Source organism: Lactuca virosa, chromosome 3 (assembly GCF_052849685.1).
Source record: "Lactuca virosa cultivar CGN04683 chromosome 3, Lactuca_virosa_CGN04683_v6, whole genome shotgun sequence".
In the NCBI taxonomy this organism is placed as follows: Eukaryota; Viridiplantae; Streptophyta; class Magnoliopsida; order Asterales; family Asteraceae; genus Lactuca; species Lactuca virosa.
This window is the reverse complement of record NC_136428.1, coordinates 362,709,120-362,736,812: the sequence shown is the minus strand read 5'-3', so window position 1 is coordinate 362,736,812 and position 27,693 is coordinate 362,709,120. Positions and strand designations below refer to the sequence as shown.

Here is a 27,693-nt window from a genome sequence, read left to right as displayed (position 1 = left end):
ATGCATTCTTCCAGAATACGAAATATTTAAAATGCTTGTATGTTCTTGTTGTTGTGGTATTTTAGGGTGTGAAAGTGTTGTTTGTTTTAGAATTTTTTTTAGTATTTTGAGTTATGTTTTTAAAAACATGCATAAATCTTTCAAGTGCTTGATGTTATGATAGAATTTTTGAAGATATTGTTGTATTGTTTTATTTTTTTTTGGTTTTTTTGAAATATGAAATATTTTTTATTTGTAGTTTTATTCCTATGATTTTGACGGTTTACTTTATTTGTATGTACTGTATAAATCTAATTCTCATAGAATTAGTGTAAGGAAATGTGTTAAATTCTTAAATAATGTCAACATAAGAAGAGTATATAGGGGTTATATAGATTGGAGTGTGACTGGTTAATCTGAGGATTGCTATTAAGTATCTGTATATGTTTTTATTACTGTGATTTTTGCTGATTTAGTTTATTTGTATTAACTATTTGGCTTTAATTCTCATAGAAACATTATACGTATTTGTTTTGCATTCTTACATAATGAAAACATAAAAAGTATTGATAGTGGTTATAGAAATTGAAGTATGAGTGGTTACTTTGAAAAATATTATAAATCTCATAGAATCATTGTAAGGAAATGTATTTACATTCTTAAAGAATTGTAACATAAGAAGTGTATATAGGGGTTATATAGATTGTGGAAGTTTGATACAAGTTAGTATACACATTAATCGTGAATAAGAATTGCTATAATTATCTGTACATCATATTCTGAAAGAATAAAAGTACTTGATTACAAGTGGTAGAATGTATGAAGATTATGATTTTCCATGTTAATTTCAATGGTATATTTCAGATAGGATACAGATTAATCGTGGTAGAATCTATGAAGATTATGTTCTTACAAGTCAGGATACTCATTAATCGTGGATAAGAATTGTTAGAATTATAAGAACAACATGTTCTGAAAGAATACAATAAGTTGATTACAGGTGCTAGAATGTATGAAGATTATGTTCTTACAAGTTAGGATACACATTAATCGAGGATAAGAATTGTTAGAATTATCTGTACATAATGTTCTGAAAGAATATAATAACTTATGTTACAAGTGGTAGAATGTATAAACATTATGTTCTTCCATGTTTGGCTGAAGATATGTATTTTTTTGTTTGTTACATAGTAGTGTTTTTCACGGGTCTTAAATTTATAAAATATCAAAATGGTTGTCAATCTTATGAAAGAATGTATGTAAAATGGAATACCTATAAAAATATGTTATGATTTTTTATTTCCGGTATGAAATTGTTCTGTCAGAATTGACGTAAATGGCTTAAATTTAAGTGTGTTTAATGTGATTAGGAAAAATTGTGTTTTTGGGGAATTAAAAAAACTAATGGAAAATAGTGATTGTACATGGTTATAAAGTTGGGGAAACTAGCTTGGATAAAGAATTAAAACAAAGTATGCAAAAGTGTATAACAATATATGACAATTATATTAAAGACTATGAAATTTGTAAGCAATATCAGAACTAAATGTGAAACAAAAAAGTTTTACTGTAATATAATATTAAAAAAAACACTACATATAAAGCATACTACTTAGACACGTTTTTTAATAGGACAATTTTGTTAATCATGGTTAGCCATCTGTTTACATAAAGCACACTTTCGCTTAGGCTTCGAACTTACTTTTTCCAGCATTTCTTTTTTTGATTTTAATCTCTTAACATGACTGCCAGTTCCCTTATTACGAATATCTGATGGATTCTCAATATCGGGAACATCATTAGTTAATTCTACACCTATAATCTAGTTGTAGAATGATTCTCTTGATGGCATCTCAGGGGCTGGACAATCATCTACAAATTTTTTCTTCAGCTTATTCAACTCTTCAAGGTATGACTTTAACTTCGATGCATCATGGCTTAAAAATGAAACACAACAATCTACATTTGAGAAAATTTCAATAGCCGTCATGTCAGAGTTAGAGTCTAGCAAAGAATTAGAAAAACGCATTTTAAGCAATTCTGTTGGAATAACATCCTGACGCCACCGTCTCATAATGTATTCTTCAGGAATCTGTTCAATACTGTAGTACTTAAAGACACAGAATATGTGCCTACACAAAAGACCGACATGTTCAAAATGCATGCAGGTACATTTGTATGAACCATCTATTGTTGAGTGTGTAACCTGGAATAGTTATGATTAAATATGAGTTTTAGTTATAAAGTTTTGTTGTGTGATTAAAAAAAATAATTATATAATGAAGTAATAACGTACCATGTATTGGGTATCCTCTGTAAGACAATCGTAATGGTATTCCTCAAGTTTTTCATCAACAACAGGACTTGATGGTTGCCTTGTGGTTATGTTCTTTTGCTTCTCCAATACAATAATAGTGTCAACACCATTATTAGAAGTAACACTCATTTGGAAACAAGTATTATCAGAATCTGAAATATCTTTCTGCACCTGTTAAAATTTTTTACGAGTGTAGACCTTTCAAGCATGTGGTTCAACTGGACTAGATGTGATGAATCTAGGAAGTGTTGTAGCAGTGTTAAAGTCGTTGACAAATTGATTACGCCTTTGACGTTCCATAAAACCCTCAAATGTCATCATAAACATTAAAAGATAAGAACCAGTAAGGGTGTTGTTCTGAAACGACCAATTGTGGCCTTCCGACAATGATGTATTTCTCATAAGACCAGACATCGGTATGTCCTTGAAAAATGCAGGTACCCAACGTCTACGCAACCCATACATCTCTTGCATCCACTTGTTATTTGAAATGTTAAACTCATGTAAACAAAATTTCCATGCCTTTTCAAAATCATGTAGTTCCAACTTAGAATTCCAAATTATAGAGTGAGAACGCTTTCGAAAAGCTGAGTTTGTGGCTAGTTGCGATGTTATCTGAATAAAAATAAAAAATATAGATTGGTCTAAAATATATAATCATTGTATACAACGAATGAAGGGTATGAATGGTATAAACATAAATTCTAAAAAAATTTAGAATAATATTCTAGCAGAACAACCTTTTAAATTGTAATTCTGCCATATCATTTGTTCTGAAATAATTATATTTTGATTGAACGATATGTACTAACAAGGTAAACATAGTGACATTGTTTTGAATATAAAAAAAATATTCACCTTGGTTGGCAGTTTTTTTTGTAATATGCCACATACAAAACCCGTGTGCTGACATTGGAAATACTTCATTAACAACCTTGTTTAAAGCTGGATCTTGATCTGTAAGAACAAGCGTAGGTTGTTTTTTGCATGCTTTCAAAAATGCTCCAAGCAGCCAAGAATAAGAACTACCATCTTCTCTACTCAAAAGTCCAACACCAAAAGTCACACATTTCTTATGATTATCTATCCTAGTGAACGGTACGAAAACCAAATCATATCTGTTTTAAAAAATAAAAACTGGTAAGCGTTATTGGAAGCAAGAAAAATTTTGTGATAACATTGCAAACTTTAAAAATACTTATTCATGCTGAATGTGGCATCCAGAGATACAACGTCTCCAAAAGCATTGTAGTTGTACTTTGCGGTTTCGTCAGCCCAAAAAATCGAATTCAATTTTTTCTCAACAACTTTAAGCTCGAAAGAAAAACTTGGGATATTTTTTTTCCTTTCCAACATCTTCACTAAAAAAGTAATTTTGCATCCCTGGAACCTATGTAAGAATTGAGATTTCTCGTACTGTTCTTGAAATCAGGAACCAACCCACCTCGAATGTCAGAACCACCCTGAAGTCTGGTATACAATCTATGTGCACTTGAGGCACCAATATTTTGCTTTGACAAGTTATGAATAAACATCTCCTGTGAATAATCAAGTTTCCTCTTTGTACGAGACAAAAACATAGTGTCCTTACCAAACAACTCATGATTATGTTGTTCGACAAATTCAGCAACAATATATTTATTAGTGCCATGTACTAGAATAAAAACAATTTTCGCTTTGCATTCGCACCTAAATGAGTCTTTCCTTATTTCAATCTTATTATGTTGACGGTATAAAGTATCCACTTTACCGGTTCTTGGTTTACCTTCCCGATTGCATAGCAAATGTCGTTGTGTGATAATGCCGGATTCGGTGGTTCTAATTGGTCCAAGCCTGACATCAAAGTCTGCTAATGATGCGTAATTGTAATACATTGATAATGTTGCACTATATGAATCAACAATTGAATTGATTTTAGGTTTGATGTGGACTGAAACAACAGGAATCCAATAAGATGATCCACCAGGAGAAACGTAATCATGTGTAACATGAGATTGTTCTGCATCAAAAAAAAAAGGATGAACATTTAAAACAAATTAAAAAATTGACAATGAATTAATCTAGTTTATTAAACTTTTTTCTTATTCGTATACTAACCTTTCTGAAAATCAATGTTATCATCGGCTATAGTATAATCTGCCTCATTATCATTGAACTCCAATTCGTTTTCTGCATCTTTTAATCAGAATATGTGTAATGGATAAGTATATATATATATATATATATATATATATATATATATATATATATATATATATATATATATATATATATATATACTTAAAATACATCACCTGGGTTATGATTACTACAATCACCGAAATGATATTCGGAATTGTCATATATATGATCTTGAATGTGTTCTAATGGATCCTCATCTTTGCAAGTGCAAGTTACGCCATATTGCAAAAAACAATATAAAAGTTCAACATTATTATTATAAAAATTAACAAGTATAACAACTTATAAAGTAAATTCACCTAAATTTAGATTGCTATTCTCGGATATTTGAAAATCGATATTATGTAGAGAATCATGATCAGCTAACCCGAAATCTTCATAATCATGTGCATAATCTTTAGGATATTCATGTTGATCATGAATATGATCGTCACCAGCTGATACTGTATCATCCATAAGATAATTTACAGCACGATTGAACACCAGTTGATTGGAGAAAGCAAAATAAATTCAATATTACAAACTTTGAGCCAATTCAGTATATATTAACAAAGGAGAAACCGTGTAATTGATATGTAACTAAAAAGGCGTGATATTTGCATTCATTGTTATCAATTATTTAGTTTTTTAAATTTTTAGAAACATTGTAAAGATAAGAATCAACACAAAATCGTATTATTTATCATGATATTGTAAATATTTGACATATTCATATTCCAAATATAATAAATTCCATAGATAAGACTTCGAAACATCCTGCGTTTTAAAGTAGACTTTTAATTAATTTATTCAGCAAACTTTTAAAAAATAATTTTTTTTATGAATTTACAAATGATTTCTGATTTATTATGGCATAAACGCATATACTAAGAAATCAATGAATATAACAGACTGTTATTCTGTGAGAATATTTGAAACAAGATTTACAAAAAAAATTATTTTTCACACAGTTGTTCTGTATATTCTCGTACAACTTAACAGAGACATAATTATACCACGGTCTCATTATACCACAATCTTATTCTGTAAGAATAGATGTAATAAGAATTACACTAAATTTATTTTGTTCATGTTTGATCTGTATATTGTAATACAAATTAACATTCTGGAAGAATTTGATAATAAGAATTCTAACGGAATCTTTGATTAATCATTAATTAAAACGAATTTGGGAACACTTATTCTATACGAAGAGAAAAACAAAATGAATTAAAAAACATACATTAAATTGTGTTTTTGTTTATTCTGTATCTTGTAATCAACATTACATTCTAATAATTTTTATAACCATCATTCTAACATAATGTTTACATCTAACATTACGTATAACACAATTTAGGAAGAATTATTTTATACAAAAATATGAGAACAAAAATACATTTACAACAACATATGTGTAGGCATATGATAAATAAGAAAATGTACGGAATTTTAATCAAACTCAAAATGAAAATTATTAATATTAATTGAATGAAAGCATAAACTTACAAGGATAAACCCCTAAAATTCATGAATCCATATCATTATTAGACTGAAATAAAACTCCATAAAATCCGATAAGACTAAATTGAAATCATTATTCAATTCCTAAAATATGTTGACGAAATAAACATCTACTCTCTCTTGACCCTTGCTTGAGGACAGTTCCTCCTATCATGACCAACACCAAAACAAATCTCACATCTTTTTATTTTCTTCCGATCTTGATTCACTTGGGATTGCTTAACATTCCAACCATTGTTATCTGAAAAGTATTTGTTATTGTTATCAATATTATCTTTGTTCCGAAAAACATAAAAATAAAATTCAAAATATGAATTTCATCAATGAAATATCATAAGAACAAATATGATATGAATCTGATGAAGGATTATTCTTAACTATGAATAGAACAAAATTTATATGCATATGATAAACGATTATTCAACACTATCAAAATAAAAACGTGCATGAACAACATACCTCCATTAACGAAATATCAGAATAAGAAAAATGATATGAAGATGATGAACGATGAGTCTGCAATCGAATAAAACGTGTATATATATATATATATATATATATATATATATATATATATATTATTTTCGTTGATAAGATCCATATTTAATAGTCTGATATTTAGGAATTTGATTGATATCAATCAAACTTTAATTAACTAGGAAAAATATAAATTATATAGTAATATTACATTAATACCCCTTAAGAATGATTGGCCCACAGTTATGCATACAATAACACAATAAATACATTAAACACCTGAACCCATATATATATATATATATATATATATATATATATATATATATATATATATATATATATAATTCAGATTGGATCATATTATTTCGGGGTCGTTCCTCGTATTTCAGATCATTCCGGAATACGTAAATCCATTTATAAAATTAAATGCAAAGTAACTTAAAGAGCGACACTTACTTGATTTGACGAATCAATGCTGAAAATTAGGTCTGAAATGTAGGAAGTTCGTGCTTCGGATTTGCAAATTTCCGAACGCGTATTCCAGTTTTTTTCTGTGGGACCCATATATATACCATTGAACTATAATATTGTGTTTGGACGATTTTTTGGGTCCAAAATTACCCCAGAACAAGTGGTTAGTTTTTTTTAAATGATTATTATTATTCAAATACTATTAAAAAATAGTCAGATATAATTGAAGTATTTATAGAAAACAAAATGTAGTGAAATAAAAATATACAGACGTGTCACGATCAATCGTCATTTTTCAAAAGGCGAAATGATGAAAGACTTGAGCATATTTTAATATTTATTTATTATTAAACTCTCTCATTTTAACGGCATAAACGAATTTATTCGTTCCTACATGGATAGTTTTTGTGCATCACATGAAACATGAGACGCACTCGACCCTTGGCCCCCACCATTTCCCTATAATAAGAAGCTACCATTACCCATCATACGTACCTCAATAACCTCGGTGGTACATCGCTACACCCAACCAATCACTTCTTTAGTCACAATACATACAAAAAAAAAATGATACTTAGTCTAGCGGTAGCGGCAGCTCACGTATAGGTATCCTTTAATTAGAGATTAATGCTCAAATTTTACTGTGGACGAAAGATATATATTTTGAAGTAGTGTAGTACTACGTTTGTAAGCAGTTCTAAAAAAACACACAAATGCAAAATGTACAGAAGACAATCTTATTTTCTGTGAACGGAACCGGAGAAAGTCTTATACTTTCATCCTATTCACGACTTTTCTCTCATCACTTAGCCCCATTCACATCTTCTTCATGTGCCCAAATCCCAATCATATATAGCGACCCATCCCTTTGACAAATCTTGAACTGTAACTTAATTATGTTTATAAAATGAATTGATAGAATGGATTTATTTTACCGAGCCAGACTGTGGATAATATTATCTAAATAACTATAATTTTAATAAAACGTATAATTTAGAATGGATTTATTTTACCGAGTCAGATTGTCGATAATACCATCTAAATAACTATAATTTTAATAAAAAGTATAATTTAGAAAATACTTAAACGTCATTTTAGGTTATACAGAATATATGATTTATGTAATTTATATACTTAGATAACTAAAGGAAAATTAAAGGACTTGTTTGTTACATATCCATTCTATTATGTATTAATTAGAAAGAGGATTAACGTAAGGACCAAATTAGACATGACTTCAGAATGCACACTAATCGGGTGTATTTTATATCTTTGGGTGATTTTGTACATGCATACATGCATGTATACGGTTTTCTGTATGGGACAAGTAAAAGGTATTAACATTCAATGTTATATGTTGGTTGTTGAAGCAAGAGGCATAAAGAGAGAGGTTGACAAGCTTTTGTGGTCTTGGCTGGTCTCACCTCTCACTGGTTCAACTCTCTCTAAGACTATTGGGTGTGGACAACCTGTTATTACATGTTATCACACTCAAAATGTCCACCTGATTATATACATATTTTCGATGTTATAACACCCAATGCGGAAATGGGCAACACCAAATAACATGTGATAACACCTGCCATTTTTTATTTATTATTATGATTTTTTTTTGATGTTTTGAATTTCTGTTTTTCTAATTTTTCTAATTTGTTTTAGTTGTTTAATTTATTTCATAATATTTTTAAAAAAAACATATATGTGGTTAGGGATGTTCTCTTTGATGTTTGTCGGCGTGCTGGTATTTCTGCGAAGAAAGAAGCGACAATGAACTTTTTAACGGATCCGCAAGATGGAAGATCTACACTTAGACCGACTGACATTTTGGTATTTGGATAGGTAGGAGGGAAGCACACGTGTGTGGATCTTACTGGGGTCTCTCCTCTCGTCGGTTTGTGGAACGGGGTTTCACAGAAGGGCATGCCGCTTTGAAAGCCGCTGCGTACAAAGTGGCAAAGCACGAGAATGCATGTATAGAAAATCAACATGTGTTTGTACCTTTTGCATTTGATACATTTGGTTTTCTCGCACCAGAGGCGGTGAAGCTCCTCAACAGAGTCCAACGGGTCATGCATTCTAATGTCATATCTCCTAGCTCCACATATGTTGTTTTCAAAAGAATTAGTTTTACCATCCAGAAAGGGCTAGCGGCGCAGCTTGTTGCCCGTTTTCCTTCCATTGATATGTATTGAACTATATTATTCACAATGAAAAATCAATATTTTATTAAATACTTAATTAAAAATACCATTTTAAAAATAAAAACGACATTAGAAAGGAAAAAAAAACATTAAACGAAAACATATGATAGTCCTAATATGTCACACCCCCAAACCGGAACGGCGGAAACGTTTGGGGGCGGAGGACGTCATGTACAGTATCACAACAATTGCATAATAGTAATCAAAGCAAACACAACCATTACATTAATTGAATATAGTATTTACATCTGTTCAATACAAAGTTTGTATGACATCAAAAATGTATTACAAAAGTATAAAATACGTGACTCTAAAAGCTCCGTCTTCTCAAAACCTGTGGCTGTACCTGTGTACCGGTTCCCTGAGAATACAAGTGGTTTTGAAAGTGTATCAACATTGAAGTTGGTGAGTTCAGAAGAGTGGTTTTGTAATGAAATATTGTCTTTGAATCTGTGAAAATGTTTGTATGTTTCTCAAGAAAATCCAATATTTTCTTTAGTAGTGAAAAGTAGTCTTAGATCGTAAGACCAAAATGTATGTTTGTTACTGTATTCAGTAATTGTATATGAATATCTTTGTATGTATGCCTGTGTACCACCAACTGTTTTGTATGAATACTCTTGCATAAAATCCCTGGATACCACTAGTATTTATGTATAGTAATGTACTGTATGAAAACCTTTGTATGAAATCCCTGGATACCACCAGTAATGTATAGTATTGTTCTGTATGAAAACCCTGGATACCACCAGTAATGTATAGTATTGTTCTGTATGAAAACCCTGGATACCACCAGTAATGTATAGTAGTTTTATTACTTAAAATAAAACCATGTGTTTGTATTCCCTTTGCATCTTTTGCAAGTGGGCCGTGATGGACTCTCCATCCTTCATTTTGGTCGTGATCATGGAGGAAATGATCTCATACCTCTCCTGCCGAGCACTTTGATGGTACCTTTCCATCAAATCCTGGTTCATTTCATAAGGCCAAAATTCCTCATAGGACTTCTAAAGCTCAACAGTCATGGTAGCGATCATTATACACGACACTTTGGTCGCGTCCCTCTCATGATTTTTGTACTTAGCAATATGTTCGGGAGTAGCAAATTGATTCATCAATCTTCTTAAGCTCTTTATCAAGGAAATATTCTTTGTCCTCATAACGAATAGCCATTCGGATATTTTGAATCCAATCATTGAAATTCGATCCATCGAAGATGACCCTCCCACATAAGTTCATGAGGGAGAAAGAGTCTGAAGGGATTGGGATGGAAGCATTGTTTAAGTAGACATCTGAAAAGAAACACAAAGTTTAGATTAGATAATGATCCTTAATATAACACCCAAAATGGAATATGAAGGCTAGGACCCAACACAATATTCTACAATTCGAAAGAGGGATGCCGTAATCCAATTGTACAATATTTGAAGGTAGGTAAATGGCGATTTACCAATTTCCAACATGAAAAACGAAATTGAAGATTAGGTTTTAAATGAATTGAAATTCCTAGATTCTTTTGAGATTCATTGAACTCTTCAATGACATGTTTAAATCTCGATTATGCCCTTCAAGTTTGTGACTGGGATACCGAGGATCACAAACAAGGTGTGAATAACCATGCAAATTAGCTTGGTACTCTCAATGTTACAAATCACCTAATCAATGTTCCGGTTAACCACACATGCTCCATTGATCCATGAGTAACACCAAGCTACCCTTTGCCACACTTTGCTAGTCCCAGATTAGTGTTTCGGATAACCACACATGCTCCACTAATGACTTAACAAGGTGCAAAGTGCAATTTCATGGAATAGCACAATTTTCACATTTTTCCTAAAGTAAGTAAGATTGGGAATTTATAAAAGTTTAGTTACTTTAATAATTTTCATTATACTTATTAATGAGAATTAGTGTCCTATCCTACCGATTCGGCTAACGACCCTCCACCAGTCAAGGAAGCGGTGGGTGAGAGTAGACACCCATTAAACCACCATTTTATAAGTAGTAAGCTTATACCCCCCTTATAGACCGACTTCGTTAATGAGGCCTACTAACGGTAAGACTGACTTGTCTTATTCATATATATATATATATATATATATATATATATATATATATATAAGTATTAAACTTTAATATTATAATAGTATAGGGTTGAATTTTAAATTTTTAAAATTCTAGGGCTTGGAATTAAAGTTTCAGTAATGTAACTTTTTCAAGTTCCAAAACTTGAGTGCACGTTTTGTAACTTGTCAAAAATTTTGAAATTCATAACTTATGGACTTTTATGTTCCATGTAACACCCCGTTTATTTATTAAATAAATAAATAAATTGATGAATGTATAGTAGCCCTAAAATCAATAATTATATATGCAGGGTGTTGGTTTCGTGGATTTAATTGGCATAATGTAGAAGTTGAGGGTTAAAAGTGTAAGTTCTGGACTCAGTTTATAATTATTTATGAAGACAGGGGCTCCGTATTGGGATTTAATCTAAATGGAAATGAGGTGGAAGGGCTGATTATGTCATAATTAAGATATTGGGGGCTGTTTGGTAAATTTTGTACCTAAGGTGTAAAGGATTTTACTGTTGGGGGTTTAAATGGTAATTTATGGACTATGTTTGAAGAAATTGTGTATAGGAGGGACCGATTCTGCGACTTCTGTTAAAATTTTGTATGGAAGCGGGATTTAACCCGAGGACCCCTTACCCTCCTGTTGCATTGGAAAAACCCTAAACCTAGTTCTCTTTTTCACGGCCGCCGGGTATGACCTTCCAGCCGCCACCATTGTTGAATATGCTCCCATTGTTGCCATCGAAGACAAAGAGCCACCGCCGATCGTTTGTTGTCGTTGCACCGCCACAGACGAAGACAGATACTCCTCTTCACTCGCCGCCGCCGGCCACTACAAGGTGGTTATGTGTGTGTGTATGTTAGTTTAGTGTTTGTGTGTGTGTGTGTTATTTTGGGGCTAAAGCCTTTTAAAATGTAATAGAAAATGGAATAATGAAAGAAAGGAACCCTAACCACCACCGTGAGGTGGTAGCTGCCGCCACCGGCCGCTGTGTCAGGTGGCGGTGAGCTTGCATGATTGTGTTTGATTCGTTTGGATGCTGAAACCCTAATGGGCTTAAGGATTTGGCTTTGGGCCTATTGGGCTAAGATGGGTTGGAAATCCTAATTAGGGTTTGGAAAACCCTAATGTCATGAAACCCTAATTTGGGACTTATCGGGACCGCATCGAGATTATTTAATGAATTTAAAATATTAATTAATAATCATTGGTAAATGAACGTAAGGCAATAATGGACTTAATGGATTAAGTCCTTAATGGGTTAAGTATGAACACTTAACCCTAATCGATATTTTATGTGAGAAACCCTAAATTGGATTTGGGTTCTTTTTGGACCAATTGGGAACATGCTATGGACTAAATAAATCATTAGGCCTTAGGATAGGACCCATTAGAGAGGCTTGGGCCCAATTTGGAAAGTTGGGCTATAAGTGGGCCATAATTGGTCCTTGAGGACTATTAGCTATTGGACAATTAGAATGCCAATCATTTGGACTAGAATAAGTGGTTGGGCCTTAAGATAAGCCTATATAGAGGTTTGGGCCCAATTTGGAAAATTAGGCCATGTGTTGGGCTTTGGTCCATGATTTGGCTTTTGGGTTTTTGTGACAACCGTCAATTTTTGGCCAAGTCAAAGTCAACTAAAGTCAACAAGTCAAACTGGTCAACTCATCTAACCCTTGTATATTAGGGTTTCCCTTATAATTCTTATTGTACTACTCGCAATCTTAATATAAAGTATCACTTAGAGTTTTCACGTGTTCGGAAATTCTAAACCCTAATCAGGATAAGTGATGAATCTACTCGATAAAACATTATTCCATACCCCTCGAGAGTGTATAACATTCATAACCAGGCTTAACGAGGTTTACAAACAAGGAACAGGAACATGAAGTAAGGCGGAAAGCACACATCCAACTACCTATCGGATATTAATTATATATAACCCTTATGTATAAACTAAGGTATTATAGAATTAACCACTAAAGGTCCTTTAAGTTATACTGGTTTAATAAAATGGATTAAACCCTTTACTGATAAGTTTCTTGTTTAGCCTACTAAATGTTCTATCTGAAAGTATGTTTTTGTACTAGAAAACGGTGTATTGAATTTGTATAGTATGACCTGACCCATACCTGGTACTCCTTATTGATTACTTGGTGTATACGGAGTATATATATAGCTAAGATCGAATAGATAGTAGACTTGTAATAACCAGATTTCCAGGGACATGTTTGTGTATGTTAGTCTTGAGATTTGAGGAGGGAATCGACGAGTTGAGGGACCAACTCGCCGAGTCGAGTCGAGATTGTCGCGTGGATTTAATGAGCGGACTCGACGAGTCCGAGGATGGACTCGCCGAGTAGGTACTGGGCAGAGAAAACCCTAAGTTCCGGGGTTGGAGCCTATTTAAAGGAACTTATGACCTTGGGTGCGCCTCATATCTCCTGTGAGAAACCCTAAAGCACCATTGGAGCCAAGGAAGAGTTCTTGTGATGAAATCAAGTAATTTTGGTGTGGTTTTTCAAATGAAGTGAAGGGATCGAGCTTGAAGGACCAAAGGAGGTTGTTATTCTGAGACATCTAAGCAAGGATCTCCATTTTGAGGTAGTATTTCGCCCCTTCCTTCTATTTTTGTGTCAATCCTTGAATCTAGGGTTTTCTTTACCCTTTCTTGGATAGTATATGATGCATATGAGGTCCCAATGTGGAGAAAGTCTTAGATCTGGACCTTAAGAAGTCCAGAGAGTCCCAATCATTCGGCTTTATGCTGTTCCTTTGGAGATATGAACCTAGGTTGCCATTTTAGAAGCTATTTCACCAAAAGAAGCCTTATGTGTGTTGCATGAGTGTAAAGATTGGACCTTTACGTGATTATTGAGCATTGGGAGGTCAAATCTATAGGTTAGAGAAACAGATCTGACCTCAGAAGGTCTTTTGAGTGTTGCCATGGGGGAAACTCGTCGAGTCCATAAGGGGACTCGACGAGTCAGGTCGGGTTACCCCGCGACTGTGACCCGTGGTAACCCGTCGAGTGAAGGGTTAAATCGACGAGCTGAGAGAGGCCATAGGAGGATTCAGAGGACATGCTTGGACTTGCCGAGTCACCCATGTGCACTCGACGAGTCCGATCAAAGTTTGACCGTTGACTAGAGTTAACTTCAGTTGACCTTGAGGTTTTGGTCAATCTGATTCAAGAGAGGTCAGAGAGGGGTAGAATTGTCTTCTACCCATTATTAGGGATGAGAACATGAGAGGATTTTTATTTGAGATATTATCATTTTGATAAGAGGAGGCTAGGTCGGGTTATCGAGCACGAGAGGGTATCCAACATCATGTGAGGTGAGTCTTCTCACTATACTTTACCTTGAGTGGTAAGTAGAGTTATGTGACAGAGTATCTTGTATGCTATGTATGTGATGTGTTGCACTGCATTATTTCTATGTGATTTATGATGTGTGTATTCCAGAGTTACAGAGTTAGGACCGGAAGGTCCACAGAGTTAGGACCAGAGGGTCCACAGAGTTAGGGCGAGTGGGCCCACAGAGTTATAGCCTCGAGTGACTAATATGTGTTATATGTGGTATTTTGGGGAACTCACTAAGCTTTGTGCTTACAGTGTTATGTGTTTTAGGTTTTCTCAGGATCGCGGGACGGCACCGGCTTGATTGTATACACCAGAGAAAGAGTTGTATTTTTGAGGATCCTGGATTATTAATGGAGTTGTGCTTGTATTTTGAATAAACGAGATTTCTATACAATATGTTATGAAAAGTATGCGATTTTGAAATGAAAAATCTGTTTGAAAATTTTGGGTGTTACAAGTTGGTATCAGAGCCTTGGTTTGAGGGATTTGGATGCGCCTTTGGGTAAATCTGGACTCAAACTGAGGATTTGAGAAAAAAATTCAAAGAAATGATTTTTCTAAAGCAAGCAAGAGTTTCTAAAAGAATACGAGTTGGAACAGTATGTACAATCAGCCAGAGCCCGAACGGTGATTTCCCAAAATACCCTTACGTTTGTATTATGAGATATTTTTGAGATATGCTATGAGATATTATGCATGCTAGAGATAGGCTAGGTATTTCATATGTTAGGACTAGAGTGGCCTGATTTGTGATTCCTTAGCCTAGGAGTTACTATTATCTGTGATGTGCCAAGTAAGAGTATCCAGCAGGAATCCCCTAGAAAGGGATTTGAGTAGAGGAGTAATCTAGGAGATATACCTAGATAAGCATTTGAGGAGTCTACTGAGGGAGTAGTCAGATGCCCGCGTGGGGTATAGTCGCTTGGGTTCGGTGGTATCCTTTGAGTATGAGGAGAGCAAGTGGGTAATGACCTAGAGTGGTTTTGCATGTTGGTAGAGATTATTCGATGCCTGAATGCTGCTTGCTTTGTGCTTTGTGGAACTCTTGATGATGAGAGTCAGCTACTAAGTGGATATGACGATATTCAGGAGGTAGATGGCTGGCATCATAAGGAGTTCTTTAGCAGCTGATGGCGGAGAAGTGTGAGAACCTAGGAAGAGCCTAGAAAAGGGTGACCCTAGTCAGATGAGTACGCTGACAGAGTAGGATATTTCGCGGGGGAGCGAACACGCATGACGGGGTTGGTGATTGAGAAGGTCGAGCAGCTACTTAGGAACTCGGGGATGGTCCGTGTGGAAAGTATGGGTAGATGTGGCAGGTAGTATGGGCCCGTACTACTGAAAGCAGAGGACCCATACTCGATACAGGGAACATTCCGGAGGTTTTAAGTAGCATATCGAGAGGTTATTTCATGGTTCGTGTACCATGATTTGCAGCAGATCGAGAGGTGATTTCATGGTTCGTGTACCATGATTTGCAGAAGATCGAGAGGTGATTTCATGGTTCGTGTACCATGATTTGCAGCAGATCGAGAGGTGATTCCATGGTTCGTGTACCATGATTTGCAGCAGATCGAGAGGTGATTTCATGGTTCGTGTACCATGATAAGTAGCAGACCGAGAGGAGATTTCATGGTTCGTGCACCATGATTTGTAGCAGATCGAGAGGTGATGTCATGGTTCGAGTACCATGATTCGTAGCGGATTAAGAAGAGATAACATGGTTCGGGTACCATGATTCATAGCAGATCGAGAGGTGGCCACATGGTTCGAGTACCATGACCCATGGCAGTTAGTGTTTTGGTTCTACCAGTTATTCCGTGGTGATTGGTTAGACCGAGATCAGAGGTGAAAGAGTATGGGGCCAGAGGGCCATGATGAACGAGTTTTAGTGAAGCATCCCTTAAAAGCGAAATCGAGTTAGCTCTGAGGGATTGATGGTGAGATGCCAATTGGAGTCGCAAGACTCAAGAACGAGTAGAGGTGGCGGTTATGGAGGATTACGACATGAGTTGAGCAATCAGCCGATGGTGGAGATGTCATTTTCTATGACCTGAGCGGTGTTATTTCCGTTCCTGTGGAAAACAGGAGGGGTATTGATATTTTCGGTTTCCCAGGTTTGGGGGTGAGCCCTCTGGGGTAGCTTTGGTTATGATCTTTCATCAGAGTATTTAGGCAGTATGTCTGCCGAGAGGTAATGTTAGAGCATGAGCAGGTTGTCAGCGGGGACTGAGATGGTTAAAGACAAGGATACACCCCATTTGAGCGTAGTAGGGCATGTATTAGCTGTAGCAGCAGACGATCAAGAAGAGGATATTGGGGCGGTGGCTCTTATTGTCTATGATGAGTATCGAATGTGGTAATGAGGACTCCACTCTTATTACAACCCACGTGATGGAACGTTGGTTGAAGAGTCGAGGATGAGGAATATGATAGTTCGTTATTTTCAGCCTGAGAGTCAGGGCTACGACTGGACAGTCGAGATGTCCGGTAGTGGGATGGTACGAGATTCTGAAGGACTAGAGGTAGTCATGATGAGAAGTTTCTGAGGATTTCATCGGAGATTCGGGGTATTTGGAATTGCTTGACCTCCATCGGGGAGATCATCGAGCATTGTGTATCACCTTCCAAGAGTAAGTGCGATGTTATTGGTAAAAATAGTCTGTGGGTTAGATTGTTAGCGAACCAATTGGTGACGGTTCGAACCCTGAGTGGGGGAGAACCGGGTACTTTTTGAGGAGATAAGAGATTTGTTCAAGAGCGGTTAGAGAACTGGATAAAGAGGCCTGCGGTACGGATTCCTAAGACCAGGGTTATTGGTGGTCAATGAGAGGTGCAGAGTGAGATAGTGCATGTGATACGTGTTTGAGAAAGGATGAGTGTCTCTACGGCAAGTGGCCGTTGGTCGGATACCTTATGATGGTTAGGAATCCTTCAAGGTTAAATGGTGAATTCGAGGTGGTTGGCTTGTGAGGGTAGTTCGGCGGTTGAGAATTTCTGGATCAGAGTATGGGCTATTATATGTTGTATGGGAAGGGAAGAAGTTGTTTGGGCAACCAACTTCAGGGTCGTTAAGAGTATTCTTGCATGAGTTTTGAGCAATAGAGGAGGAAGTTTCGGATTGCCATCTACGTGTTCTGAGTTGTTGGCAATTTCTCTGTGTTTTAAATTGGGAGATGGAGTATTTCGGGGTTACAAGTGGCACGAGAGAAAGACCGGTTGCGAGGTTCCGAGGAAGCAATACGGTATCTGAGTATGATGCCATGAGTATGAGATCAGTGGTAGAGTCAAGACACTGTGAGGCGTTGTGATGATATTCTGGGGTATCCGAGTTTAATGTCCAAAAATCTCGGATTATTTTGAGTTTGAGTTTGAGATGACGAGTGGTGTATCAAGTGTCTATGGTTCCGGTGGGGGCCCTTCAGCCAATTGGCATCAAATGGATTTATTTGAGAACGCGAATCGCAGCGAGAAAAATAGGTTTTGTCACGACGGTGGTCGTCCGAAGTAGTGATGCTTAGCCTGGATGGGTGTGTGTGTACCTATCTATGCTGGGCCGCGGAGCTATGTTAATGATCGCAGCATGGTGTCAACCTGAGGATGAGATTGTGGAGTGGTAAGAGTAAGTGCGGTAAGGCTGCGGGGAGCTGCAATTTCAATGAGTCAGTGCAGAGAGGTGTGGTGATGCTACGGAGAGCCGTAGTACTCACTATTCAGTGAGAGGTTGTTGTGATACTGCGGGGAGCCGTAGTACTCATTAGTCAGCGAGAGGGTGTTGTGATACTACGGGGAGCCGTAGTACTCACGAGTCAGCGAGAGGGTGTTGTGATACTGCGGGGAGCCGTAGTACTCACCAGTCAGCGAGAGGGTGTTGTGATACTGTGGGGAGCCGTAGTACTCACCAGTCAGCGAGAGGGTGTTGTGATACTGCGGGGAGCCGTAGTACTCACCAGTCAGCGAGAGGGTGTTATGATACTGCGGGGAGCCGTAGTACTCACCAGTCAGCGAGAGGGTGTTGTGATACTGCGGGGAGCCGTAGTACTCACTAGTCAGCGAGAGGGTGTTGTGATACTGCGGGGAGCCGTAGTACTCACTAGTCAGCGAGAGTGTGTTGTGATACTGCGGGGAGCCGTAGTACTCACTAGTCAGTAAGAGGGTGTCACGGTGCGGCAGGGAGCCGCGTTATTTGTTAATCAGAGCATGACGCAGGAGTGTTCTTAGGCTTGAGTAGCCTTATTTGGGTTGAGTATTCGGGAGCCTGGGGGCCAGATCAGGAAAGAGACGGAGGTCTCTATATTTGTCGGGAAACGTTATACTCTGAATTGAGTTGTGGTTGTCGCAACCCAAGGGAATTGGAGAAGCGGTTTACGCACTGGTTGCGGGTCATGAGTCATGAGTCGAATGCTTCATCGAGTCAAGTGGTTCCGACTCTGGGTCAGACCAAACTCTCAAGTCTGAGTTTGACTCTGGTGGTGCGTTGGGTAGAAAAAAATGAGATTTCGGATTCAGAAATGAATTTCCTTTGGAAAGGGGTATTGGTTCCATCTTGTGTCTTAGACCTGAGTGGGTCAATTAGTGGGTATGAGAAAACCGCGAAACGCATGGAACTAATGAGTAGTAGACGACAGAGGTCGAGGGTGAATGAATTGCGTATTCGCTTGGGGAAAAGCGAACTTCGTGACTTGTGTGTGTCACACCGGGCCGAGATAGCTAGTGTGGGAAGGAAGTCAGTGAACCATGTTGAGATATGCAATGGGTAACCCTTTGAGGTTCAATTGCTGGGTCGGGAGATGAACTGGTGCTCAGTCTTGAAAGGGATATTGAGAAGGGAGCTGAGGTTTATGTTTGTCAGATGTCGGGGGACGCTTCTAAACAAGCATGGTCATTGTTCGTGTCTGAGGACAGGGTGTTGAGGGTTCGTTGTTCAGAAGGGTTGTGATTACAGTACAGTGGATGAGCCCCTAGTGTGATGTGATCTTTCCACTCCTTGGCATATGATCTGGATTGTTTATCATGTCTGGGTCGAGTGATCGGTAGCCAGTTTTGGGCATGGACTTGTTTTATCGGTTCCCACTAGAGAATCAGAGGGGCAGTGAGCTATCGGGGTTTGTTATTCGAGGAGCGAATAACGTGGTGACATCTGGAGAGGGCGGTCTGGCTGTGTGTCAGGCTACTAGAGTTCCAGATTCTTGAGAGTCAGAAGGGGTAGCATAGTGGCAGATGGGTCTGTCCTTTTCCAGGGAGGAATTCCTGTTTGGATTCAGGTGTCCAGAGAGGAAGAAAGTGGTGTGGTATGAGACCCTTTCGATGGTGCTGTTTGGTTAATGAATTGGATCTATATGTGTTATGTGTTATGTGTTTCAGGTTTTCTTAGGATCGCGGGACGGCACCGACTTGATTGTACACACCAGAGAAAGAGTTGTATTTTTGAGGATGCTGGATTATTAATGGAGTTGTGCTTGTATTTTGAATAAACGAGATTTCTATACAATATGTTATGAAAAGTATGCGATTTTGAAATGAAAAATCTGTTTGAAAATTTTGGGTGTTACAAGACTGGGTAAATCTGCTATAAGCCCACAACCAAAGAAGGAACATGAAATGAAGCGGAAAGCACACATCCTACTGCCTGTCGGACCCGATTAATATATATCCCTGATGTATCTACCGAGGAATCATAAAGTTAGCATTATAGGCCCCCTTTTTACTGAATGTACTAAGACTCGATTGTACTGTTTGTCTTTTGTAAGTTTTCCCAAGTTTAAGACTATCTTTACTAGAAAATAGTTTGCATTACTTTTTATGTGAGAAGATCACTATATGAATGTAATGGGAAAATGAAAGTATTCAGTAATGTTGTATAAGTAATTACTGAAGCACTTACTACCTTAAAACGAGTTTGTTATTTAAGGTTAAAATGTGATGAGGTTATAACCATACTGATATGACACGTGATTAAAACGACGACCTACTGGCGCTGAAATTGATGTGATATTTGTCACCCGTAGACTTGCAAGTCCCACTGTAGCTAGCAGCAAAGTGTGGGGTGTGAATCCCGTATAGATCTATACACAAACTCATGCTCTCCCTCCAGGAGACTCTGGTTACAAAACGCGACATAACAACTATATTGCTAAGTCGTGAAGTAGTGGTTTCACATTATTGTTATCTTGTTCTTGTTATCGTATGTTCCTTCTGTTCTTGTTATTGTATGTTCCTCCCTGTTTCTCTTTATAGTATGTTCTTTCTGTTTCTCGTTATAGTATGTTCTGAACCCCTAAACTATACCTATTATAGTTTACTAGCATGTTTGTTTTCAACTGTCTCTGATTGGTATAAAAGACTCGATTATCTACTGAGTTATGCTCGTACTTTAGAAACGGAGTTTTATAAACAATAAAGTAACATAACTTAAAAGAGTTTTTGAAATGATTTTTATCACTTATAAAAGCATACAAAATCTTTTAACGTGATGGTTATCACAATTAGCATTTACACAATTATCATTGTGTTCAACTTGTATTCCCCCCCCCCCCTCCCCCCCCCCCCCTTAAAAGCATTTAAAACATTAATTATAGGGGTATGAACTCACCTTATGTGGGTGATTCAATTGAAGATTCGCGTAAGGATGAGAAGTTCCACGAATGAAGTCCCGACACATAAACGAGTCCTAAATGACATATATTGATACATATATGCATGTAATTAGCAAATCTAACTACAAAGGAGATTGGGAAACAACCTAGGATGCAAGGATAACTCACCAAAGAAGTGTTGGAAACAAGATAGGAGGTTGATTGGATGTTCACGACCCAAATGAAGGATAGTTCACGACCTAATGGAGTTCACAGCCCAAATGGATGAATGGTTCACGGCCCAACTTGATGAATGGTTCACGGCCCAAGTTGGTTCCCGGCCCAACTTGATGAATGGTTCACGACCCAAGTTGGTTCACGGCCCAACTTGATGAATGGTTCACGGCCCAAGTGTGAAGAACACTTGAAGATCTTTGTGTTTTGGCTAGTGTTTGAAGATCCTAGCAAGCTTCTATGGAGTATCTAAGGAAAAGGGTGTTTTAAGAGTGAAAGATTGGAGTGTTTGTGGATGATACTTGAGAGAGAAAGGGGTGTTTGCGGCCAAGGGAAGGAAAAGTGAGGAATAAATCAAATAAAGGTATATATATGGGAGGGGTTCACGGCCACCCTTGGGTTCACGGCCGTAAACACTCTTTGATGGGTTTTCCGGATCTAATTCATTCCTCTAATCCTAAGCTAACACTTCTCAACATCCAATCCAAAAGTGTACTGGGCTTAGAACTCATTAGAATGGCCCTTAACAAGGCTAGAAGGCTATAAAAATAAGTCTGACTTTTGGTTGACTAGATTGACTTTACAACATAGGAATTTACGGGTTGTCACATCATCCCCCGTTAGATGGAATTTTGTCCCGAAATTAGCTTTCCTATCAGTACTCATGGGGTTGTGTTTCTCTGATTGGCAGAATAGCCACTCGTAGACCTGGGCATCTCTGCCCTGGCGTTCATAATAAGATTCATACTTGGTCCATCTATCATCACCTCGTGTATACAAGTCGTATATAATTAAGATTAGTATAACTGTCGGATGTACGACTCTACCCTAGGTCCACAACCAAACAGGGAACAAAAGATAGGGCGGAAACACACATACTAAATCTGCATAATCATAATTATATACCACTCTCGTGTATACACTTAATAGTGATAGGTGGGCTGTAATCGTCCTTAGCCTCGGTGCTTGAACTTGATCTGTTGGACGAGTGGTAGTTCAGAATGATCTGCTGAATATACGGTGGCAAGGTTTCGGAGGGCAAGGTACTCCTCGCATGAGTACTTCGGGGTTTAGAAGACAAGAGACAATATTGAGGTCTAGGTCGGGTTGTCGTTACGAATGACGAGGGTTTCGTTAATTTGACGGTTTAAGGCGATGGAATTTCGAAACATATGAACTTAGTATGGTGAGGACCACACAAATCCATGACGAATGATGACAACTGACTCTTTACAGAAACAAAAATTAGGCCGATTTGAAAGAAACGTTTGTTATACAATGGTGTATTCCGAGTGTGCTCGACAATGTACTATATGTGAACTTTCTAGTGATTTCTATTTTCTCCTTGATATTACCCCTGTCACAACTCGCACCGCGATGAGCGAGTACTAACAGTGCAAGTGTTTTGATAACTAGTGTCGATACTCTATATTATGATCATCCTCGGTACCTCTATGATCGTCTGGCATATACAAGTTATGTATAATTAAGATGAATAAGACGGTCGACTGAGTAACTCTGCCCTAAATCCACAACCAAACAAGGAACAGGAAATGAGGCGGAATCACTCACTCTTAGCCCGCAAAATATTAGTCAATGATTACTCTTATGCATATACTAAGCCATCATAGCTTACCTATACGGATCTTTAGTTCCCTTATGAATGTTGTGACTTGTTCAGACGAGTTCATAATTTTTATAATTACTTTTAAATGTTTTCCCCAAGTTTTAATCTTATATAAATATAAATTAAATTTTATAGTAATTCTTATTTTGAAGATGTACCGCTGGTCACTGGGGACTCCGGGGTAGATTCTCCTGCGATAATCATCTGAATCCGTCCATCCGCTCCTGAGTTCTTCGTTATCGGGCAGTCCCTCTTGTAGTGCCCTGTCTCACCACAGCCATAGCAGGCCTGGTTTACTTCTACTCCGGGGATTTGGGAGATCGGTTGTGCTGGTGCCCTGCAGAACCGGGCGGTGTGCCCCTTCCTGTGGCAATTTAGGCATTGCATTTCCCGACATACCCCAGTGTGGTGGTAGTTACAACCATCACACTTCGGGAGAGTTCCAGCATATCGACTGGAAGGTGCTGGAGTAGCAGGTGTTGTGGTGGCGTATATAGTATCCATTTGTTGCACCTGCGGGGTTTCCTATGTTGTTCGCTCCTTCCTCTTGTTCCCCGACTTTCGTTTATTGTCACCTCCCTTTGATGGCTCGGGAACAGGGACCTCCATGCCATGGTGGACTCCATGGTCAACGAGTCACTGGGCCAGGCGTTTGGCGCTATCGAATGTGGTTGGGTTAGAAGATAGTACTGTTGGGTTTTGAGCATTCTAACACTCTTATGGTGTACATGCAACCCTATAAACCTTGGATGTATGTTTTCTCTATTATACATGCAAATATTAACTATTCCAAGGTTTCATCCTAACTAGCATATTATGAAGCACCTATACTACAAAGTTCTAGTTAGATGACATACCTTTTGATGTAGGTTGATGTCTTCAAGCTTTAAGAGCTTAGCCCCAATAGTGTGGAAGCCTCAAATGGAATCACAAATCACCAAAACACCTTGGAAGACTTTAGAGAATATGGATACTTGGCTCACACTTATGAAATCGGTTATTGCCCTCTTTAGTGTATCCACACTAGCCACACTCTAATTTCATGAACCATAAGACTCTTTATATAGTGTGGAGGATTAGGGTTAAACCCTAATACCCATGACCTTTCATTTCCTAGGATCCATGGGTTAAAGCTCCATCGACTATCCATGAAGACTTAGCCCAACCTAAATGAACTTGGCCCACTACACACATATATCTAAGAGTCCATATTTAATTAGTTCCTTTTGATCACTTAATTAATTATAAATTAATTCTTGATCTATACTAATTAAATAATATGATTATATATTAATATATTAGAACTTATAATATATTAATATAAATCATAAATATACTATTCTCAAAAGACTATCCATATAAATTGTGTCGGTGAAGTGCAACCCAAATGGACCATGCCGGGTCGGGTCAAGTACATACCAAATATAGTTATGGACTTAGACATTAATCCAACAGTCTCCCACTTGGATAAGTCTAAAACTATTATTGAGTATGACTTCAAAAACCAACTGGCAATCGTAGCTCTTAAAGTCGCTGTCAAACTCTGATCCTGTCAACGAACTCTGACCTTTGTCAATGACTTGTCCATTAGATAAGGGATCATATATTCCACCATTCTAGATATCATATGGACTGAGACATGCATTATAATCATTCTCTCTGTCCATTTGTTGTTTCCCGATTTTCGATTTTTGATGACTGACTGATTGAACAAATCAAATCAGTCCTGGCTTGGCCAAGCACTCACATGTGTCATCGCTAAATCATCGAGGGGCCCACAGATATCGCTTTTATCCCGAAGGTAAAAGGAATGGATAAACTTCGACTCATATGGCTTGTTCTACTACTTGTTGAATCATACACAAAGGCACGTTTTATAACATCGAGTTACCAATGCATTTTCGTGCAATCAATGTATAACCAACTCATAGTAACAACTCATATCTCTAGGTTTTAAGAATATAAGATATTATCGTCTCATGATCACTCGTGATAAAATCCATGAAGTGATTCAAATGAGCGTGGGTTGAATCCAATACTCAGAACTTATGAGCACTCATGAGTGTTGTAGCACCACTTTGTCCACCAACTTGGACCTCTACAAACCAACCCATGACAGTCTTGATTCATATCTACTTCCAACATATGACCGACTGTGGATGGTTTGAACAACTTAATCATTCAGGAAGAGCGACTTAGTTATTCTGGAAGTCAAAACATGCAAAGTGAAACACAAGAATAAATTAATCAAATATGGTATCAAACCCTATTAATATAAATAAACACTTTTATTTATCACCATACTGATTAGTCATTATTCATTGTTTCGGTTTTATCAACTTTATACTTGAATTAAAAACACTAGTTGTCCCATGCTCCAAGCATGTACACTATGTTTTTCTTAAACAATAGCTTTGCCATACACCAAGTATGCACTCTATGTTTGTCTATGATCCTTACTTTGTGAAATAAACCAATTGAACATAATTTCAATGATTCTAATTTCACACTCCCAAATCCTTATCTAAAAATGTGAGAATTTCAAATTCCTATCATTTATCGAAATCTGTTTAGATTTTAAACTTATATGCACTGACTCTCCTGTAATGAATATGTACAAAGTCGCAAAGACTTGTCAACAGTCATTATAAGGTATTCCAATGGAGATCAACTCCATGGAAACTAAGTCTCATATTCAAAGTACATTGCTTTGGACATGCTTCTTGCATTAAGTTTTCTAATCTTACACATATAACTTCCACCTATGGAGACAACTCCATATTCTCATTTTGACTATCACTTCTGAATAAGAGATGCCTCTTTTCAGAATATGTCAATATGGTCCTTCCAAAATTAGCACTATACTTCCAACTGTCCCTGAGCAACCAATCTTTGGTAAACCTCAGATTGTCCTCGACAATTGCTTAATCATTTTAGTCATATCCAATTCTAGACCTTTTCCCTTCTTAATGCCTCTGGGCATTCGAAAAAATTTAGAAATGACAAATATTATAGCACATGCAATCGATCCTGTACCCAAAGCAAATGGTACACGATTCATGATGTCTCACATAAAGACATGATTCTAGACCAGTCTTTTGCTACAATATTTTTATTTGCCATGTTTTCAAAATTTGACTATGAAGAGGGATGTCGTAATCATAATCGAATTTTGAGAACGCAATATATAGAATTTCCTTAAGTTGAACCAATCCAACATGAAATTCATATATATATATATATATATATATATATATATATATATATATATATATATATATATATATATATATATATATATATATCTTGACTAAAGATGATTAAGGTCTCAATCTAAGCCTTTAGAACTGAAATGAAGTATATCCTCTCCCTTAATTATAGCAAAACAACTTTTTCAATCCCTGCAGCCTCACGAATTGAAACTTTTCTTTTCTATAATTAACATTTCTAACTTGCAACACTAACAATAATTATCATGCTCCCACTAACATGATGATTATTAGCATAACACTTATGCTCCCACTAGCTTTGACATGTACTCAAAAATCAGCTGGACTTCTAGAAATCAATACTTTATTGACTTTCTTACCAAAGTTCAGATTTCAGATACGAGATGCTTTGATAAAACTTTATCAAAATCATACACCCTTCCTTAGATAGCATGCATGTGTGTCTAAACAATTTCAGAACTATGAAAATGGATGCCGTAATCATAGTCTTAATTGTTTAGACCTTTTGCCATCTGCTTCAAATCTACTTGGTGGAAGTGTTTCCTCACCATCATTTTCATGAATCGGAGAGAAACCTTATGACCCTTAGATTTTATGGTGTATGTGTTCTTATCCATGTGAACCGTCAAAACCATAGTCATAGACAAGGATAATGACAAATCCAAACTCATATGGACTGAACTTATGCAATCTTAACTTCTTGCCACCTGGCAGTACATGGCCTGCCATTGCTTCCAAGTTGTTATGCAACCAATTGAGAACTTTCAGAACTCATATGCAAAGCCAACTTTAACTGGAATGGGCACAGAATATGTCAACACGCTAGGTTATAAACCTCAAGTCGTGTGCTAGTGAAGAACCTCAGGTTTTATTCTCGATTAGTTCTTGAAATTCTTTTTAGGATCTTTAAGACTCCTACTATCCTCTTGACATATAAGACTATCTTGCCAAATATTCAAGAGATAGTGCGGATTCTTTATCAAGACAACCACTTCACACAATTGGCCTTAGTTGGTCTTTGTTTTATCGAAAACATCACAACTTACCAATTTCAAATGTACAAGAGTAGGACACTTTTACTCTTACATTTGACAAGTGTTTTAAACCATTCTTTAAGATATGTCACTCAAGTTACAATCTTGGAGTATGACAGTAAGAATTGTTTTGGAACGAAGTATGACTCATCTTCCTCATCTAACCATTTCAACAATTCATGACTCCTCTTCTTAGTCATAAGAATGCACTAAGATGACCTTTAGAGGACTAATTGTGATATGATTTCTAAATCATTAAGATGATCACAAACATGATACTAAAGTACTCTCCCATCTTTTCAGATTTGAGAAACTTTTATCTTTCTGCCTAATTTGATTCTTCCCATTCGTTATGCCATACATTGAGACTTTTCCAATGTTTCAGAATTATACTTAAACTTGTAAGTATAACCAGATT

The 27,693-nt window shown here is 36.8% G+C and overlaps 1 protein-coding gene across 1 annotated transcript; it reads right to left on the bottom strand.

Moving 5' to 3' along the window:
- Positions 1-1,801: 1,801 nt before the first annotated feature.
- On the bottom strand, positions 1,802-11,949 carry LOC145164909 (protein FAR1-RELATED SEQUENCE 5-like). The gene is made up of 9 exons (XM_079083567.1): positions 11,844-11,949; positions 4,777-4,920; positions 4,394-4,465; positions 3,714-4,295; positions 3,495-3,657; positions 3,219-3,414; positions 2,570-2,911; positions 2,276-2,467; positions 1,802-2,185 (listed from the first exon to the last, which is right to left on the bottom strand). The coding sequence occupies exons 1-9, from the start codon at positions 11,947-11,949 to the stop codon at positions 1,802-1,804; spliced, it is 2,181 nt and encodes a 726-aa protein (XP_078939693.1).
- Positions 11,950-27,693: the final 15,744 nt, after the last annotated feature.

What these genes read in the sequence shown, in the direction of transcription:
- LOC145164909 (XM_079083567.1), bottom strand. Translation starts at nt 11,949, where the DNA reads ATGGCAACAATGGGAGCATATTCAACAATGGTGGCGGCTGGAAGGTCA. An exon ending in TTTTCCAATGCAACAGGAGG is followed by an intron (nt 4,921 to 11,843) that starts GTAAGGGGTCCT and finishes TGGATGATACAG; the next exon opens with TATCAGCTGGTGACGATCAT. An exon ending in GCCACATTCAGCATGAATAA is followed by an intron (nt 3,415 to 3,494) that starts GTATTTTTAAAG and finishes TTTTTAAAACAG; the next exon opens with ATATGATTTGGTTTTCGTAC.